The sequence below is a fragment of the Penicillium psychrofluorescens genome (genome assembly GCF_964197705.1).
Source record: "Penicillium psychrofluorescens genome assembly, chromosome: 3".
NCBI lineage: Eukaryota > Fungi > Ascomycota > Eurotiomycetes > Eurotiales > Aspergillaceae > Penicillium > Penicillium psychrofluorescens.
In genome coordinates this window covers 757,771-774,007 of record NC_133441.1, presented here as the reverse complement: position 1 = coordinate 774,007, position 16,237 = coordinate 757,771, and the positions used below count along the sequence as shown (strand labels likewise).

The following is a 16,237-nucleotide window of genomic DNA, read 5'->3' as shown; positions in this document are numbered from 1 at the left end:
AGGGTCAGGTGGATTATGTTCAAATGCTACTTCATTTATAGTTGTCGGAGTGCATGCCCTGTTTAGCTTCTTGAAGAATGAAGATCTTACTGGATTTAATCAAGGCAAGCGAGGCATCATGCAACTTCAAAACATATATAAAGGTGTTCTGCTCCCCGTAGAAAGTGAATCTCGTTGATGAGTTCAAGATCCTCAGACGTGCCCTTTATACCGCTCCCCGCTAAACTGTTCCCTCACGAAAAGTGATCAGATATGTCATTATTTCCATTAAGCCTGGCTCTAGGCCTTGTTGCCACAGGCTCCCTTGTCGCCGCTGGACCTTGCGACATCTACGCCGCTGGCGACACGCCCTGCGTCGCGGCGCACAGCACTACTCGTGCCCTTTACGATGCCTATACTGGCTCACTCTACCAAGTGTCGCGTGCCTCTGACAGTACCACAACTGACATTGCACCTCTGTCTGCCGGTGGTGTTGCCGATGCTGCTGCTCAAGATACGTTTTGCGACGGCACAACCTGCAGCATTGCCATAATTTACGACCAATCTGGTAATGGTAATCATCTCACTCAGGGTCCGCCCGGCGGCTTTGATGGCCCAGCAGCTGGTGGCTACGATAATCTGGCCAGCGCGACTGGCGCACCGGTTACACTCAACGGTCAGAAGGCGTATGGCGTCTTGATTGAACCTGGCACGGGCTATCGCAATGACAATGCTGTCGGCACAGCGACAGGTGATGCAGCAGAGGGCATCTATGCAGTCCTCGATGGAACCAACTACAACGATCAATGCTGCTTCGACTATGGCAATGCAGAGACCAGTGCTACCGATACAGGCGACGGCCACATGGAGGCCATCTACTTTGGCGACTGCACTGGCTGGGGCACTGGCTCCGGCAGCGGCCCTTGGATCATGGCAGATCTGGAGAATGGTCTGTTCTCTGGTGAGAGTGCTACTTACAACAGTGGGGACCCGTCTATCACCTCGCGATTCGTTACTGCCATCATCAAGGGGGAACCAAATGAGTGGGCGATCCGCGGTGGCGACGCGACTTCTGGCACGTTGTCCACATACTATAGCGGTGTGCGCCCGTCTGGCTACAATCCAATGTCCAAAGAGGGCGCTATCATTCTTGGTATTGGCGGTGACAACAGCAATGGTGCTCAGGGTACGTTTTACGAAGGTGTGATGACCTCCGGTTATCCGTCTGACGACACCGAGGACTCGGTGCAGGCCAACATCGTGGCCGCCATGTATGCCACGTCTAGCTAGAAGAACTAGGCCAGTGGTGGCAGTGGGTGGAGCGACCTCGTGGTTCATGTCGAGACCATTTCTAGTGCACTCATGAATACACAATCAGATGAAATTCTTGCAAAGCTCTCTTCTGCTTTCCTGGTTCGGTGATTTGAGAGATTGTACTTCTTCGTATACACGTGTACTCGATAATTTCTCGCATGTCTTGGCTTGCTCTTTCCGTTTCGTTGCTCACCTCTCGCTCCCTGAATAGACTTGAGCACAACCCTGAGCGGCATGATCTGCTCACTTATCACCCTGATTCGCTCACTAAACCCGACCTGAGCAGTCAGTCAGAGAGGCTTACTCTCCCTCATATTCACGCTAGTGCCCAGATTTGGAAGTTAGTGTTCTAAGCAACCCTAGCCTCTTGGCTGACTCTCAGCCCCGCACGCGGTCTGAGTTGATTTGACAGCTTCAAAACAGACAAGGATGACGTGGCTCTAAGGGTGGAAGAAATTAAAAAGTGTGCCAGCAGTTTCCTCTTGCAAATATCTCTTATATTTCAAGTCAACTCGGTCACAGCTCCAAGCCCATTGTGATCGTCATGCCCTTCTCTATGTCGCTTTTGAGCTTGATAATAGGAGCACTTTTGCTGTATGCCACCAAGGTCCTACTGACACGCAACAAGGCCCATGGCCCGTTGCCACCAGGCCCGTCACCGAGGCCAATTGTCGGTAACATTTCAGATCTGCCATCTCAGGGAACGCAAGATTGGATACACTGGGCGAAGCACAAGGACCTCTACGGTAGAGTCACTAAAAGCGCCATGCGTGAATTCGTAGGGATTACGTCCTTTAATTGACACATTCACTTGTTACAGGGCCCATCAGTTCTATCACAGTAATGGGCCAGACCATTGTGATTGTCAACGATGCCCGGATCGCTACAGAGCTTCTATCCAAACGCTCTGCAATATACTCTTCACGGCCAAACTTGGTCTTTGCATCAGAAATGTCAGTCTTTGAGTGCAGTGATAGCATTTTCACACCGCTTAAATTCTATTGACTAGGGTGGGCTGGGAGCATATTCTGGCAATGCAGACATACTCGGACCGATTCCGTGCTTATCGCAAAGCCATGCAACCTTACCTTGGGTCGGAGGCAGCGGTGGCGAAATACAACGCCCTGCAGGAGATAGAGGTCCACCGATTTCTGTTGCGTGTATTGAAAGATCAATCCAGATTTGCAGAGCACATTCAGACGTAAGTTACTAAAAGGTAGAACCGTGATTAGATAGGAAACTGAGCTGCTCTATTTAGGGAGGCGGGAGCGATCATTCTAAAAATCGCATATGGGTACACGATTGAGCCTCACAAGCGAGACCCGCTTGTTCATATCGCAAACCAGGCCTTAGAGCATTTTTCAATCGCCGGGACACCAGGTGCCTGGCTAGTGGATATGATTCCAGCTTGTGAGTGATTCTAAAGACCTCCCAGTAAGTAATTATGTGGATCTTTAACCAGTGTAGTGAGATACGTTCCTTCTTGGTTCCCTGGAGCCAAATTCAAAAGCATTGCACGGGATTGGAAGGAAAACCTCGAAAACGTCGCGGATAAGCCGTATAATTTTGTTCGGCGGCGTATGGACGCTGGCAATCATGAGTCTTCGTACCTTGCCAATATTTTCAAAGCGGAGGGATATCCAGTCCCTGGAAGCGAGGAAGAGCTCGTCGCGAAATGGACTGCTGCTTCCCTCTACACGGGTGGAGCCGATACGGTAGGATTTGCTCCTGGTTCACATACATTCCTAGCTGATGGAAAACAGACTGTTTGTTCAATTGAAACATTTCTTTTGGCTATGACCATATACCCAGAGATGCAGCGCAAAGCACAAGATGAGATTGACCGAGTATTAGGAGCTGGTCGACATCCCAAGGTGGCTGATCGTGCTAGTCTTCCATACATCGACGCCGTTGTCAAAGAGGTCCTACGCTGGCATCCTGTAGCACCAATGGGAATTCCTCACATGTCAATTGGGGATGACATATGTGAGGGCTACTTCATTCCTAAGGGTTCCTTAGTTATGCCTAATATCTGGTAAAGTCGACCGCAGACTTTTTGTTGTATCGTAATGCTAATTGCCGTAATAGGGCCTTCACCCATGATCCTGAGGCATATCATGACCCTATGGCGTTCAAGCCTGAGCGCTTCCTGGGCGTTGGCGGCCGAGAGCCAGAAAAGGACCCTCACGCAATCGTTTTTGGATTCGGGCGTCGCATTTGCCCCGGTCGTATTCTAGCTGACAACACTCTGTATCTGAGCGTCGCTCAGTCACTTACTGTGTTCAATATCACCAAAGTGATCAAAAACGGCAAAGAGGTGGACGTCAGTCCTGAATTTCAGGCTGGCGTGATTAGCCACCCCGTTCCATGGAAGTTTGATATCTCCCCTCGTACCCCTGCCCATGAAGCTCTCATACGATCAGTGGAGAAGGACCAACCTTGGGAACCAAGTGATGCGTATGACTTGGGAACAAGTTGATCTGATTTTATTCAGAAGTATATATATGCTACGCATGAGACGCATCATATGACAGATATCGGCTCATGAATATGTGCGGTACATGAAGGTTCTCCTAAGACTGGCCTAAAGTTAGAAAACGCTGAGACAGCGACGATTTCTGTCAATCATTTGCAAATTATGACAAAGATGTTGCGACCAGAAGCAAATATGTAACGGACTGATATGATGGCCGCCTTGCTGCTTGTTACCATTCAGCTCCTTCTTTGAATTGCTCCCACTCTCTCCTTCTCCCCTTATGTTGATTGTTCTCCTTCGGCCGCGCCATCGCGTAATTTCATTGGCCGACTTACGAACATTAGACTCACTAATGCGAATGCAAACATCTCAAAATACGCAGAGCCAAATTGCCTATTATGGAGGGTGCTATCTGCCAAGTCCCTAGAGAATTCAGCGGGAGAATCGTAACAGCTATCGCGACTACAGATAATGTGGTCAAGAAAAGTTTTTGAAATCCATGAAGATAACCCAAGCACTCATTGTAGAGCACTCGCTGCTTTCTCTCTCGGTTGTCTCGGTTTCAAATTGAACGCAAAGTTCCTCGGTTGGTTGGGCCTTGTAGAACTTCTAGTCAACACAGGCAAATGCAGATCTCAAGGCTCTTCGGCAGACGGAGCATTCTCTTCCTTGGGAGGGAGATTTTTCTTATCCGCTGCGGGTGATGGGGAGACATACTCGGGGGCCTTAGGTGGATCCTCCTCGTCACTATAAAACTCGTATTCCGGTCCATATCGAGGTTCGCAGGCATGGTAACGAAGGAACAGTTTGAAGGGTGCCTCCGCTTTGTGTCGAAAGCTGTAAATTGGCGAGGCTCGGACTTTTAAGAGACCGGACTTGTTAAATTTGGCGTGTAGGAGACGCCCATGTCGCGGCCCAAAAAGTGAGACGGCCAGCACCTATCAAGTTCAAAAGCATTTAGATTAGCACAGGTGCTAGGAATGAGGGAGAAAGACTATGATATACCGGGAAGAGCGATGTCTTCTCAAATTCCGTCTGGCTGAGACGATTTTGGATCGCCTGCGCGATGGGTCCCAGTTCGCCAAAAAGCAGCTCATCATCCTTCGCCTCTGCCCCAGTGCAAATGATGAGCATGATGTGTGGGTAAGTTGTCGCTTGGTCGTCCTCGTCTTCCTGCCACTCGCGCATGGCCTCAGTATTCCAATCTGGAAGCCCATGGCGGAGACCAAGCAGTAGTCCTTCTGGGCCATCGTGAAATGAATTGCCGTGCCTAAGTTATTCAAATTATGCATTAGCATAGTAATTCAACAAACCAGCCGTTTCCAACGTACTTCATCTGGTCCCATCCAGAGACTTCCCCCAGGAAAACGAGGTCGCTCCCCATCTTCTTTTCATAGTGGCAGTAGAGGATATCTAGGTGACTAAATATTTGGTATGCTCTCTCCGCCATAATATAAGAAGAGGGAGGATTTTTCACATTCGTAGGGTGATCGTAAATCTCGTCAAACTTGAAGTAGTACTCGAGAGCGCCCCCGTTAAGTTCGGACTCGAGCAGAGAGTACTCTTCAAGCGCCCCCGAGGATAGAGGCTCAAAGAGACAGGCTTTGGAGTTGAGAAAATCTTGACCATTGGGGTCGAACATTCCAAGGGAGACTCCAAGGACAGTAAGCTCATCGCTTCGATAAGCATCCTGTGCCTGGGAGTCCAGTGCCTGGATAAGTTCTGACACCGCTCGATTGCATTTGTCTCTCAGGCTAGCACGCTTCTGCGTTTGGTCATCGGGTACGGGGTCCATGGTGCAGGGCAAAAAGGAAGATGGAAGGTGAATGAATATAGATGCCAAGTCCCCGTCAGGCAGATCTTGGTGGGCCTGTCTAGTCCGGTTTGGGATTAACCTCAAATATACTTCGAAGTACTTGATTCACCGCCTCTTTATTGCAGATATGCAGCCCTTTCATTACGATTTCTGGGTGAAGCTACGTACTAGTTGCCGGGGCAGAACAATGTATAATGTAGACTATTATTTTTTAGTCTGTCCAGAGGCTTCATAGACAGGACTATGTCTCTGTCAGATTAGTATAGCTGCCTGGAGAGCCGAGTCGATTTCTATTACTCCCTACTCTGCTATCTGGGTATCCCTATCAGCGGGAGAGCCTAATGTACTAATGGCCAAGAATCTGTAGGTGAAAAAAAGAATAGCCGCAAATGGTACTACTATAAGCTTTGGCGTAGTGCTGAGGGCTGAAGGGAGAAGGTGCAATGTTATGTGGCCAATCTTTGACAAATCCATTCTCCCGCTAGACAAGCCTTAATCAGACTTTCTTCCAGTCACGACGTAAACATCGTAACAATAATAACAAGGTACACTCTTCAATTCCCCCAAGGTAGCCTCCTTCAGATCTGTAATCTGATCAATGGATTTTATGTCATCCAACTTATGCATTTGGAAAGCAGCAGTCAGACTATGCTGAATTCCAAGAGCAACTGAGATACTGAGCTTCTCCCGAGCGTCTGGGTTGTCAAGAGTGTAGATTTTCTCTTCACAAGACACCAGTCCACTTTTCTGGAAGATCCCATGAAGAAAAGCAATACTAATGATAATAGATTAGCCTCTTTGTTTAGTCCTCGGAAATTATTTTGATTATCAATGGAATAATTCAAGCTCACTTTGGCGTTTTCCCAAGCGAATTCAAAGTCTGTCGGAATATGTCGAGCCCGCGTCGTGCATTACTGGCTTCTTTTCCCTCAGGCACTCCTTTGATTACACACTCATGTGCGGCACAATCGAGCCATTGCAAATAGCCTCCTGGTTCTGCTCATTGTTAGGATAAATCCAAATCAATGGGTTATAAACTGGGAGACTTCGTACTCAGGAGTGTCATCATATTTCGCACAGCAGGCTCCCACTCATTGTATGATAAAGCCACCACCATCACTCGAACATTGACGACGTCATATGTACCCAGATATTCAGGTGCGAATGGCTCGAGGAGATTTTGCTGATGGAAGGTGATATTTTCCGGCAATGTGTCCTTGCTGGGAAACATGGAGTCTGAGAGGTCAAACCCGTCGAGCTGACAAGTATTTGGAAGAGCAGCTGCGAGGTCACGTAGCCATATTCTTAGGGACTAATGTCAGCTACCTCCTTCTTTCTGGTATAATTGCTACTAACCCAGTCCCCGTGCCAACATCTGCAATGCGCATACTATCATGTAGTTGGATTTCAGGATGGAGGAGGTACCCGATATTAGCTTGCCAGGCATTATACTGCATTTCTAGCCTGTATTATTCCATATTAACGGTTATACAAGGGAGGAAACACTTCTTGGGTATTTCAAACAGCTAAAGGCGTACCTCTCGATTTCGGCTGTGTTCCTCACCAGCAGATATTCACCTCGAGTTTGGACTTGAGTGGACATTTTCAAATGATGAAAGGAATCTGAACTTGAGGATGCTAACTTTTTCTGGCTGTATGCAATGCCAGGTAGGAAATCCGGTTGTTACTGGAAGCAGGGTACGTATATATATATTTTCGATCGGTGCAAATTTTCTACTAGAGCCTAGTGGGCCTGCAGGATTCAGGCCTCCCATTTCAGCCTCGCGTCCCATTTCAGCTTCGTCTCCCTTTCCAGCCTCACCAAACATTGGCGGCAGTCCTGTTTGGTCCAGTGCCAATTGATAAGACGTGCCAAAGCATGGATTTGAGCCGTGGTGGTCTGTGCTTGATGCTACGACAGATGTGGAAGGCCGCAACTCTGTGAGCATCCGTCTTTCCGATGACCTCAGGAGTCATGATATTTGTCCAGCACGGAAAGACGGCATTCTGGGCATACGTACCTTGTTTCTTTTTGGTTGGCAATACAGATGGCAAGCGAGATCAGAGATCGAACGCTTTACTGATACAACCCGCGCGTAATAAGGCAGAACGGCTGAGACTGCCATCAATGACATCCATGCCGTTCAGAGTCAATTGTGGGAGATGAGAATTAAGGTAGTCATCCAGACAGACTGATGTACTTGGTCTCACAGCTAGCTCTCTAAATGCCGAAGGGCCATTATGCACTGACGAAGTATCAGTGGATGCAGGTAGTCTTGAGGCTAGCCGGTGTTCATTGATGCTGACATGGAGCTCATCATGATTTATATTGACTGCAGGTCGGTCCGACGTAAGCACTTGGGAAACGTGAATCTCTAACTCTTGCTTCGTCCATTATCATTATCGTCATCAGAAAGCCCATCTCGATCAGGACGACTTTCGCAACTGGTAGAACCTAGATTTAGACGAATGCGTCCCCCGAGCTTGCACCATCCCTCTCGCTCAATGAGCTGCGACAAAGAGGCCCGCAACATGTCGGCACATCATGAAACCGAAGGATCCAGCACTGGACGCTCTTTCGCAGAAGTGGGGTGTCGTCAAAATGGTGAACTGGCATAATCATGTCAGTCGGTACATTTTCATATGCTAGTAGTCTCTGTGGGCGCTCTAGGGTAAGATATCGAAAGTTTCATGATTCGTGGAGCTGTGAAATGAATAACCAGCAAGGCGGAAGATCAAATAGTCGGATAAAGACTGAATGTTGGCAGCTGATCTCAGTATAGACTGTATGTTTGTTACCCCCTACAAGACTTATAGAGGCAATGAGGGAATGTCTCAGTGAACTATTTTATTGCATCGTTCCAGAGAGTAGCCTGTGTGAGGCTGCGCGAGGCTGAGGTACGCTGCCCGAGGCTGAGGTACGCTGCGGCAGTTCCGCGCTACCAACTACCGCGCCAAGCGGATATCACACTTGTATCTCAATTCAGAGTTTCAACTTAGGTGATGGATCAAAGTAAAAGACAATAATAAATCATTCAACCAACTGTAATGGCTTCAGGTACTGGCACTGTATATTTGTGCGTTAAGAAACTTGTTTGGAAATTTCTTAGGATCTCGCTCATCTCAATCAGATTCTGGGACAAAGCAAAAAAGAAAGTAATCTCGGAACCCAAGCCACGTATAAAAGTCTTAAGAGAAAATGATGTGAAAGAAAGAGAAACGCGACAGCTTTAGGATTCTTCAAAAGATGCGTGGTGTTTGAGCAGAAATCTGTTCGTTATCATCGCCATCTGTCTTCTCAATTCTACCCTTATGTGTCTTCAATTTGCCTTGCTTGGACGGATCCACATGTTTCCGGTGTTCGCGCTTTCGGGCCCCGGTCTAAACGTACTTTGCGTGGCAGCTATTATTAGCTTAGCACAAGAATTGCCATCATCGAAATAGAAAAGGGAGCTGGACTGACCAATGCCTGTAAGGTGATTATTGATGTATATGTTTTCCCAATGGCTTTTTGGGGCTTGGTAGACTTCATGCATGATACTGAGGTGCGGGTGTGACTTTGTGATTCGGTTCCACCAGTCCCATGCCTCACGGTGAAGCGGGCTATGTGCATATGCGTGTACATCTTCCAGGGTTCGGAAATATGTTGCAAACATCAGTTGGTTCGCTGTTGAGCGCTCGCCAGCTCCCAGCCAGGAGGTTGCCCCGAGATCTATATTGAGAATGACATTTAGCCTGCCAGACTGCACGAAGACAGAACATCATTTGCTCACAATTGTACCGTATTGCATTGTTTGCAAGCTGGTCCTGCATTTTGTTCATGTAGTCTCCCAACTCTTTGAAGCCGGGGCCGAATATGCCCATCGGGCTGGGAAGTGTGAGACAATGAGAGGTGGTGTAAGGGGCTTGCTTCGACATACTGGTTTGAACGCCCGGCCAGTAAAATCAATGCGACATCTTGATCGGAGGCTTTTCCTGAAAACACCCCATTTCGATCGGGGAGTAATGCGGAAAACCTGCCGGCAATCACGCCGTCCATTTGAGGATTGTTGATAAGGCCAAGTGACATCAAGCCGGTCTTGGCAAGGAGACACGCCAACATGAGTATAGGTGGGAGAACTGCGTACGGGACTGGGAAAACCAAAACAATGAACCCTTGAAGAACAGCTCCCAGAAGTAGCCATGTTGTTACAGTAAAGTTGTCCCGGATTAACTGAGCATTTTCATAAACTTAGCTCTAGACCAAGGATAACAGAGAGAAACTCTCAACTTGTTCATTTTTCAAGATTGGATAGGATGGTACGGACATTACTTTGCTGGTTCAACTCGGTTCGCCGTAGCCTTTCGGTCGACGGGGGGAAAAGCGGTTCCAAATTCGCGATAGATGGAGTTTCCTTCATCTTGGTCAATATTTTGGTTATCTAGATCAGATATTGAAGAAGTTTCCAACAGGAAAAACAAAACAAAAAAAAAGGCCTTGTGGCCCCGCAAGAGGGGCAACTTGGTGAAGATAAACGGTTGAAAGGGTTTATAGCTGAGCGAGGCTGAAGCGGCGAAGAACGGGGTCCGAGCCACGACCTCAACTATTTAGGGAGATCTTCAACTCATTCAGACTCAGGCCAGCCATCAGTATTTGTCTATCTGGCCATGTGATCGGACACGATGGTCTTAGTGTGATATAAGCGTTGCGGTCTACGGACATGAATAGTCCGCCCTTGGACCGAGAATTGGTCTGTTTGCTCTGCTCGTTTAGATGGACTGTCTTGAGAGGCATGTGGAGCAGAGTTTGGCTACTGATAAAGCAAGGCGAACGTTTTTGACTCTTAATGGCACCTTTAGGCACTGCAGGGCTATAGCAAGGCCATGTTCAACTCATAGTTTTCCTTCGCAGCTCCCTTATCTGATCCCTGTCGCTGAGGAGCTATGAGACCAACATATACAGCGATATTTGAAATCAGTTTACGCTCTATTGTATCGGCTTGAAATAACAATTAAGCCATTGTTTACTCTGTGCCCCCAAAATTCTCGTCCACTAATGTTTAATCCGTCATTCCAAGATGTCCAAGTGGCCCCATCCAGCTTTTCCCCTTCCCTTTTTACCTGATCTACTTGTAAACTTATCCTGCCACATTGATTAAATCGCTATAGACAGAGCAACTGATAAACGACGGCGAGGTCTACCAGTCGACGACGTGGAAGAGAAGTGAAAATAAACAAAGCGCCACTAGAATGTGGGAGGTGGAGAAAGCGCATGGTCCAGCTTCTAGATACGGCTTTCCAAGTACCCTGATCTACATTCTTTCAAAATGTACGGCTCAGTAATTCATGATTCTGCTAGTCTGAATGTAACCAGGGACGTTCGAGGTCGAAACACAGGGCTGGATGTACTTTTCCAACATCTCTCCATAGATTCCATCCGACCCTTTTCAGCCACATCTTGGCAAAGCTCCACGTGTATTTCCTGTTCCTGGCAGCCTGCATGGGGGCAGCATGGCATGCTGCAAGGGCCAGATGGGGGCCGTTGCAGAACCGACCAGGATTGGAATGTTAGTTGCATAGACACTTGGCATAGTATAACTGAACGGCATGTCATTTATCATGGGGCAAACTGATGAGACTAGGAAAGAGATTCGACTTGCATATCCGGAACCATTAAGCTGTGGCTATTAACTATTTCCAGAAATCTTGTGCAGCCAACTCGTCCTACTAACAAACAGGCAGAAAAGGAGAGAGAAAGATAGACGAAGGCAAACGCTAGCCAGACAGAGGCAATAGTGCAATGTGGGATTTTCCATCCACCGACGTGTAAGACAAAGTGTAAGACAAGAAAGAGGGAATCAAAATTCATTAGAGTCGATTTGTCCACTTGCAATGTCCAGTCTAGTCCAAACAAGAAAGGTCCAGTCGTACAGATAAACAAAGAAAGGGTGCCGAAGGAGCTGATTACGATCTGGGTGGTGTCACCACAGACAAACAAGTCACGAAGTTAAAAAAAAAAGGCAGGATAGAAAAAAAAATAATATACTCGATACGAGGAGCAATATCTCCCAGGTCCCAATAATATCCAACAAAAAGAGAGCCAAAAACAATTGGTACATTTACAGCGTCACCAGGACGACGACAGCAACCAGGACAGCGAAGAGCGAGCCACGCAGGACGCGCTCGTTCTGGCTGGGAGCAGCGTTGGTGCCACCAGAGCCGGAGCCGGAGCCAGAGCCGCTGCCGCTGTTGCCGTTCTGGCTGAAGCCACCACTGCCGCTAGAAGAGCCCGAACCCGAGCCCGAGGTAGAGCCCGAGCCACTCGAGCCACTGCTGGTATCGTTGCCAGAGGGGCCACCTTGGCCGAAATGCTGGCCAGCACCGCCGCCCGAGGAGGAGGGAACGCTGTCACTAGCGGAAGCGGAAGCAGAAGCAGAAGAACCGCTGGCGCTAGCACCCAGAGAGGGGTCAGAGCCAGTAGCACCCAAGGAGCCCAGGATAGTCGAGTTGCTGACGAGGGCGATGTCGCTCTGCAGGGCATCAGTGCTGGTGTAGGTGTACGCGTTGGTGCCGGACTGCTCCGTGCCGGAGGGGACGCTGTAGCACTCGACGCTGACATCGCCGATGGTCGCAAAGTCATAACCGTACTGCTGGATATCCGCGCTGTCCCAGTCGATGGCACCACCGGCCCAAGCGATCGTGCCGGGGGCGCTGCTGGACGCACCGGCAGGCCAGATGGAAAACTGCAGGCGCGCGGGGGTCTGAGGGTACTGGTAAACGTTGGAGGTCGAGTTGTAGGTGGAAGACTTGGTCAGTGTGCGCTGCACGGTGCCGTCGACGCTCCAGGTCAGCTGGTTGGGGCTCCAGTCGAGCTCGTAGGTGTGCCAGTCATCGAAGGTGTCGCCGCCGGGGATGGTCAGGTTCTTGCTGTTGTGCCCTACACCAAAAGTCAGCATGAACGAAAGATGGTGCGGACGAGGGGCGCGCGCGCTTACAGTTGAGAACACCCTGCCAGTAGAAGTTGCTCTGCACGTGGGCCAAGTCGGCGCCAACCCACTCCAGATCAATCTCGTCCTGGACGTCAGACATCAGGATGAAAGAGGAGACAACACCGTCACCCCGCGAGCTCTTGAACTTGCCCGAGACCTTGCCGTAAAAGATGTAGTCGCTGCTGGAGATCAGCGTGCCGACACTATTCTTGGGCATGGTCATGAGCATGGAGCCGTCCTGGATCTTGGGGAAACCGGAGTAGACCCAGTCGGCGGTGGAGGCATCACCGAGGTACTTGGTGTTGAGGACGAGGTTGTCCATGTTGTCCCAGGTGTAGGACTTGGACTGGCAGACAGGCATCGGGGCGCACGACTCGAGCTCGTAGGAGTAACGAACGTCGCAGCCACCGAGGCAGTAGGCGCCAGTACCGCACTCACCATATTCTAGAAGCAGGGTCAACGACTGGTTGTTTTTCCATCCACACCGAATGGTTCACTCACGAGAGCAGCACGGCTTGTCCTCCGGGCACTGACTGCTGGCCGAGCAGGTGACGGCGGCGAGGGCCGAGGTGGACAGGGAGGCCGCGATGGCCAGGGTAGTCGCGAGACGGACCATTATTGTGATGGGTCGAATCGGTCGCAGGATATGTACAGGGCGGGGAATATACAAGAAGCGCGTCCGAACGAGTGCGGTAGACGGAGCAATTGGAAGTAGTGTAAACGAAAGGCTGCAGATGGAACACTGCTTTAGGGGGGGAGGGAAGAGGAAGAAGTTAAACTGGGGAAGAAGCGAAAGAAAGGAACCGAAGAAGGAGAAGGGGCAGATTTTCATGGTTTAATAATAACCATACAGCGGGATACTCCCTGACCCACCCGCGGCCCTGAGAACCGGGAGTCGGTGCGGTAATACGGTGACTAAGGCCCCACTGCCCCAGGCGGGCGATCACGGTGATTGGGGGGAATACAATCAATAATACTGTCGCACCGCATGGAAAACACAAATATGGGGATGACCTGGCCCGATCGAGGACCGCCACCAACAACGGTCATTTCGCTAATCCGCGAAAACCGGCAGTGCAAGCCGACGGGACTAGTGATGGGAAGAGTCGGTCGTAGGCAGCCATCCTCATCACCCTCCATCATCAATTATCACTACAACCAGCAAGGCACTGAAACATGATAAACGGACATTGACCCACACCCGTCCGTCATTCAGAGACCATTCACGGGCCACTACCGCCCCAGGATCGACATGAATAAATCCAGCAGGAGTCATCAGGGGGTGAGGTCACATCGTCACAGAATGATTCCCTCCATGGCCGTCAAGTGTCTGCCCGGGTCACGAGATGTTCTTGGATTGGATAGGGCGGCGGTTAAGGGTGAGACATGTCTGACCCAACCCGGGGCCTCCGATGGATTCTACCCACTCAATAGTCTGTCTTCCGAGGTTGGGTTCGTCGCCATAAATAGCTCCTCCGAACCACTTCTTTATACGTCGTTCCCTAGCGCAGCTACCTTGCTGGTCGTGTGCTGTGGCAATGATAAGCCGAGTTAGGGTAATGGTAAGCCGAGTCAGGGTAATGGTAAGCCGAGTCAGGGTAATGGTAAGCCGAGTCAGGGTTACGTCGGCCACTGTGATGAAAAAGAGCGCCACTCCAGAGACCTCCCGAGCGATCAATTGTCCCCTATCTAACCTGCTCCTCCGTATCAATCTCCCGGTCGATGGGATACCCACAAATCTAATCCCATGCCATCTTCCAAGGTTCGCAGGAACAGCTAACCCACCCACAGTCCAACCTTTCTAGCGTCCCTCGCGGTTCCAATCAACTGGATCGCCACACCAGTCGCGCCGTGTTCCGCTAGTGCGGCCCTCCCGGCACCCTTCCTTACGTCTACTGCCGCACCGCCTCGTTGCGATCGGCGGGATTTGCCTGCAGTGTGCAACTCACTTTTATTGGAAACCGCCTTCCTTCTCCCCTGACGTGCTGACGTTTCTATGGGTGTCTCCCTGCGTAACATTGCCCGGCTTTATTTTCTTTTGTAAGATTGCTAGGGCGTGGTAATGATCTAGGCCGAGGAAGGGCTAGTGTGGTTCTTTTCGGCTCTATGGCATCGGGCCCAAAGAAGAAGGCGATCCCGAGAGTACAATTCCGGGTAATACTGTAGACACAGTTAATGCAGCTGCACAAGCATCCCCACACAAGAATGTGCTGATTATCCAAACATGCATGGACTTGGAGTTAGCCAAAGAACAAAAGAGTTGGTAAAAATCAATCCCAGTCGAAGATATATTTTCGTCATGATATACATAAACAGTCATTCTCAATCTGATCTGTCCTCACACAGCCTGTTCCATCCGGTTGCTTAACCAACCCGCCTGTCAAATTCAGTAAAACACTACCTATCCACATCCTTCAACCGATTTACAGCTTAGTAGCTAGTCAATCCGCAAGAGGCGGAAAATTCCGCACAAAGCTACAAACCCATCAACCATAAGCTTCTGACCAGAGGGGGAAAGGGAGGGAAGGACCACATACTGCGCCGGACACTCATACCCCGAAGGATTCTTATGCAAGTACAACTGATGATAATCCTCCGCGTCCCACCAAGGCCCCGCGGGGATGATCTGCGTGGAAAGCGGTTGCTTGTACCACTGCGCAGCGACCTTCTCCGCAACGCCCTCGGCGGTCTTCTGCTGCTCGTCGCTGTGCGTGAAGATCGCGGACCGGTACTGCGTACCCACGTCGCCACCCTGGCGGTTCATGGTTGTGGGGTCGTGCATGCGGAAGAAGAATTCGAGGAGTTGGGGGTAGCTGACTAGGGAGGGGTCGTAGGTTACTTGGAGGGCTTCGGCGTCTGAATAAACAAATAGAGGAAAGAACGAACGGTTAGTTGAATCCAAAATTTGGGGGAAAAAGGAGGGAGACGCACGACCTGTATCCCCCGAACAAACAGCCCTGTACGAAGGCGCGGTGGTCTTCCCACCCGAATACCCAACCTTCGCATCGAGCAAGCCCTTCCCATTCCCGAAATGCTTGCGGAAGAGATGCTCCACGCCCCAGAAGCAGCCCGCGGCGAGGGTGGCGGTCTGCTGCGTGTTGGACATTGTGAACGAGGACTGCGCTGCTGCCGAGCTGGGACTTCCAGTCAGAGAGAGGAGGATGGGCGAGGTGGTGGAGGAGAAGGGGCGGATGAAGCGGGAGAGAAGGAGGGAGGGTGTGGCGGCGAAGGGCATTGAACGATAGAACGAGAGACCACAGAAGGGGAGGACGTACTCTGTAGACTGATTATTATTGGGGTGGCGGGTGTTGGGGAGGTGGTGGAATCTGGGTTGGCCGGAAAAAAGTGAAGAATGGAGAGCTCGGAGCTTAATCGGGTTGGTGGCGTCATCTTGACAAATCCGCGTGTTTCCTTGAACTGTTCCACCGGATGTCCTTTGTGTGCTTGGATAAATAGAAGAGAACAGAGACATGGGAATAGTCGTTATTGTACACGCCGAAAGAAGAATATGTCAAGAAAGAAAGAGACTCGGGACTGCCAGGCCAGGCCAGTCCAGCACACATACATCAACACAAAAAACAGAGGAAAGACAAGCATGGATACATATGACCCAGTTCAAAAGTGGTATCCAGTTTACACACACCCCAAACGCCGATTCCAAGCCCGGGGCTTCAACACCGTAGC

At 50.0% G+C, this 16,237-nt stretch overlaps 5 protein-coding genes across 5 annotated transcripts; 2 read left to right on the top strand and 3 right to left on the bottom strand.

Annotated features, from left to right (window-relative positions):
• Positions 1-252: 252 nt before the first annotated feature.
• PFLUO_LOCUS4417 (uncharacterized protein) lies at positions 253-1,269 on the top strand (the record flags this gene model as incomplete). The annotated part of the gene is made up of 1 exon (XM_073781764.1): positions 253-1,269. The coding sequence occupies one exon, from the start codon at positions 253-255 to the stop codon at positions 1,267-1,269; it is 1,017 nt and encodes a 338-aa protein (XP_073638487.1).
• An 867-nt stretch (positions 1,270-2,136) lies between these two features.
• On the top strand, positions 2,137-3,772 carry PFLUO_LOCUS4416 (uncharacterized protein; the record flags this gene model as incomplete). Its single annotated transcript, XM_073781763.1, has 6 exons — positions 2,137-2,246; positions 2,303-2,494; positions 2,552-2,703; positions 2,761-3,024; positions 3,106-3,328; positions 3,382-3,772. The coding sequence occupies 6 exons, from the start codon at positions 2,137-2,139 to the stop codon at positions 3,770-3,772; spliced, it is 1,332 nt and encodes a 443-aa protein (XP_073638486.1).
• Positions 3,773-4,404: 632 nt separating this feature from the next.
• PFLUO_LOCUS4415 (uncharacterized protein) lies at positions 4,405-5,564 on the bottom strand (the record flags this gene model as incomplete). Its single annotated transcript, XM_073781762.1, has 3 exons — positions 4,405-4,707; positions 4,775-5,039; positions 5,101-5,564. 3 exons carry the CDS (start codon positions 5,562-5,564, stop codon positions 4,405-4,407), a joined length of 1,032 nt encoding a protein of 343 aa, XP_073638485.1.
• Positions 5,565-11,683: 6,119 nt separating this feature from the next.
• Positions 11,684-12,914, bottom strand: PFLUO_LOCUS4414 (putative glycosidase CRH2; the record flags this gene model as incomplete). Its single annotated transcript, XM_073781761.1, has 2 exons — positions 11,684-12,501; positions 12,560-12,914. The coding sequence occupies 2 exons, from the start codon at positions 12,912-12,914 to the stop codon at positions 11,684-11,686; spliced, it is 1,173 nt and encodes a 390-aa protein (XP_073638484.1).
• A 2,076-nt stretch (positions 12,915-14,990) lies between these two features.
• On the bottom strand, positions 14,991-15,659 carry PFLUO_LOCUS4413 (Peptide methionine sulfoxide reductase; the record flags this gene model as incomplete). The annotated part of the gene is made up of 2 exons (XM_073781760.1): positions 14,991-15,409; positions 15,485-15,659. 2 exons carry the CDS (start codon positions 15,657-15,659, stop codon positions 14,991-14,993), a joined length of 594 nt encoding a protein of 197 aa, XP_073638483.1.
• Positions 15,660-16,237: the final 578 nt, after the last annotated feature.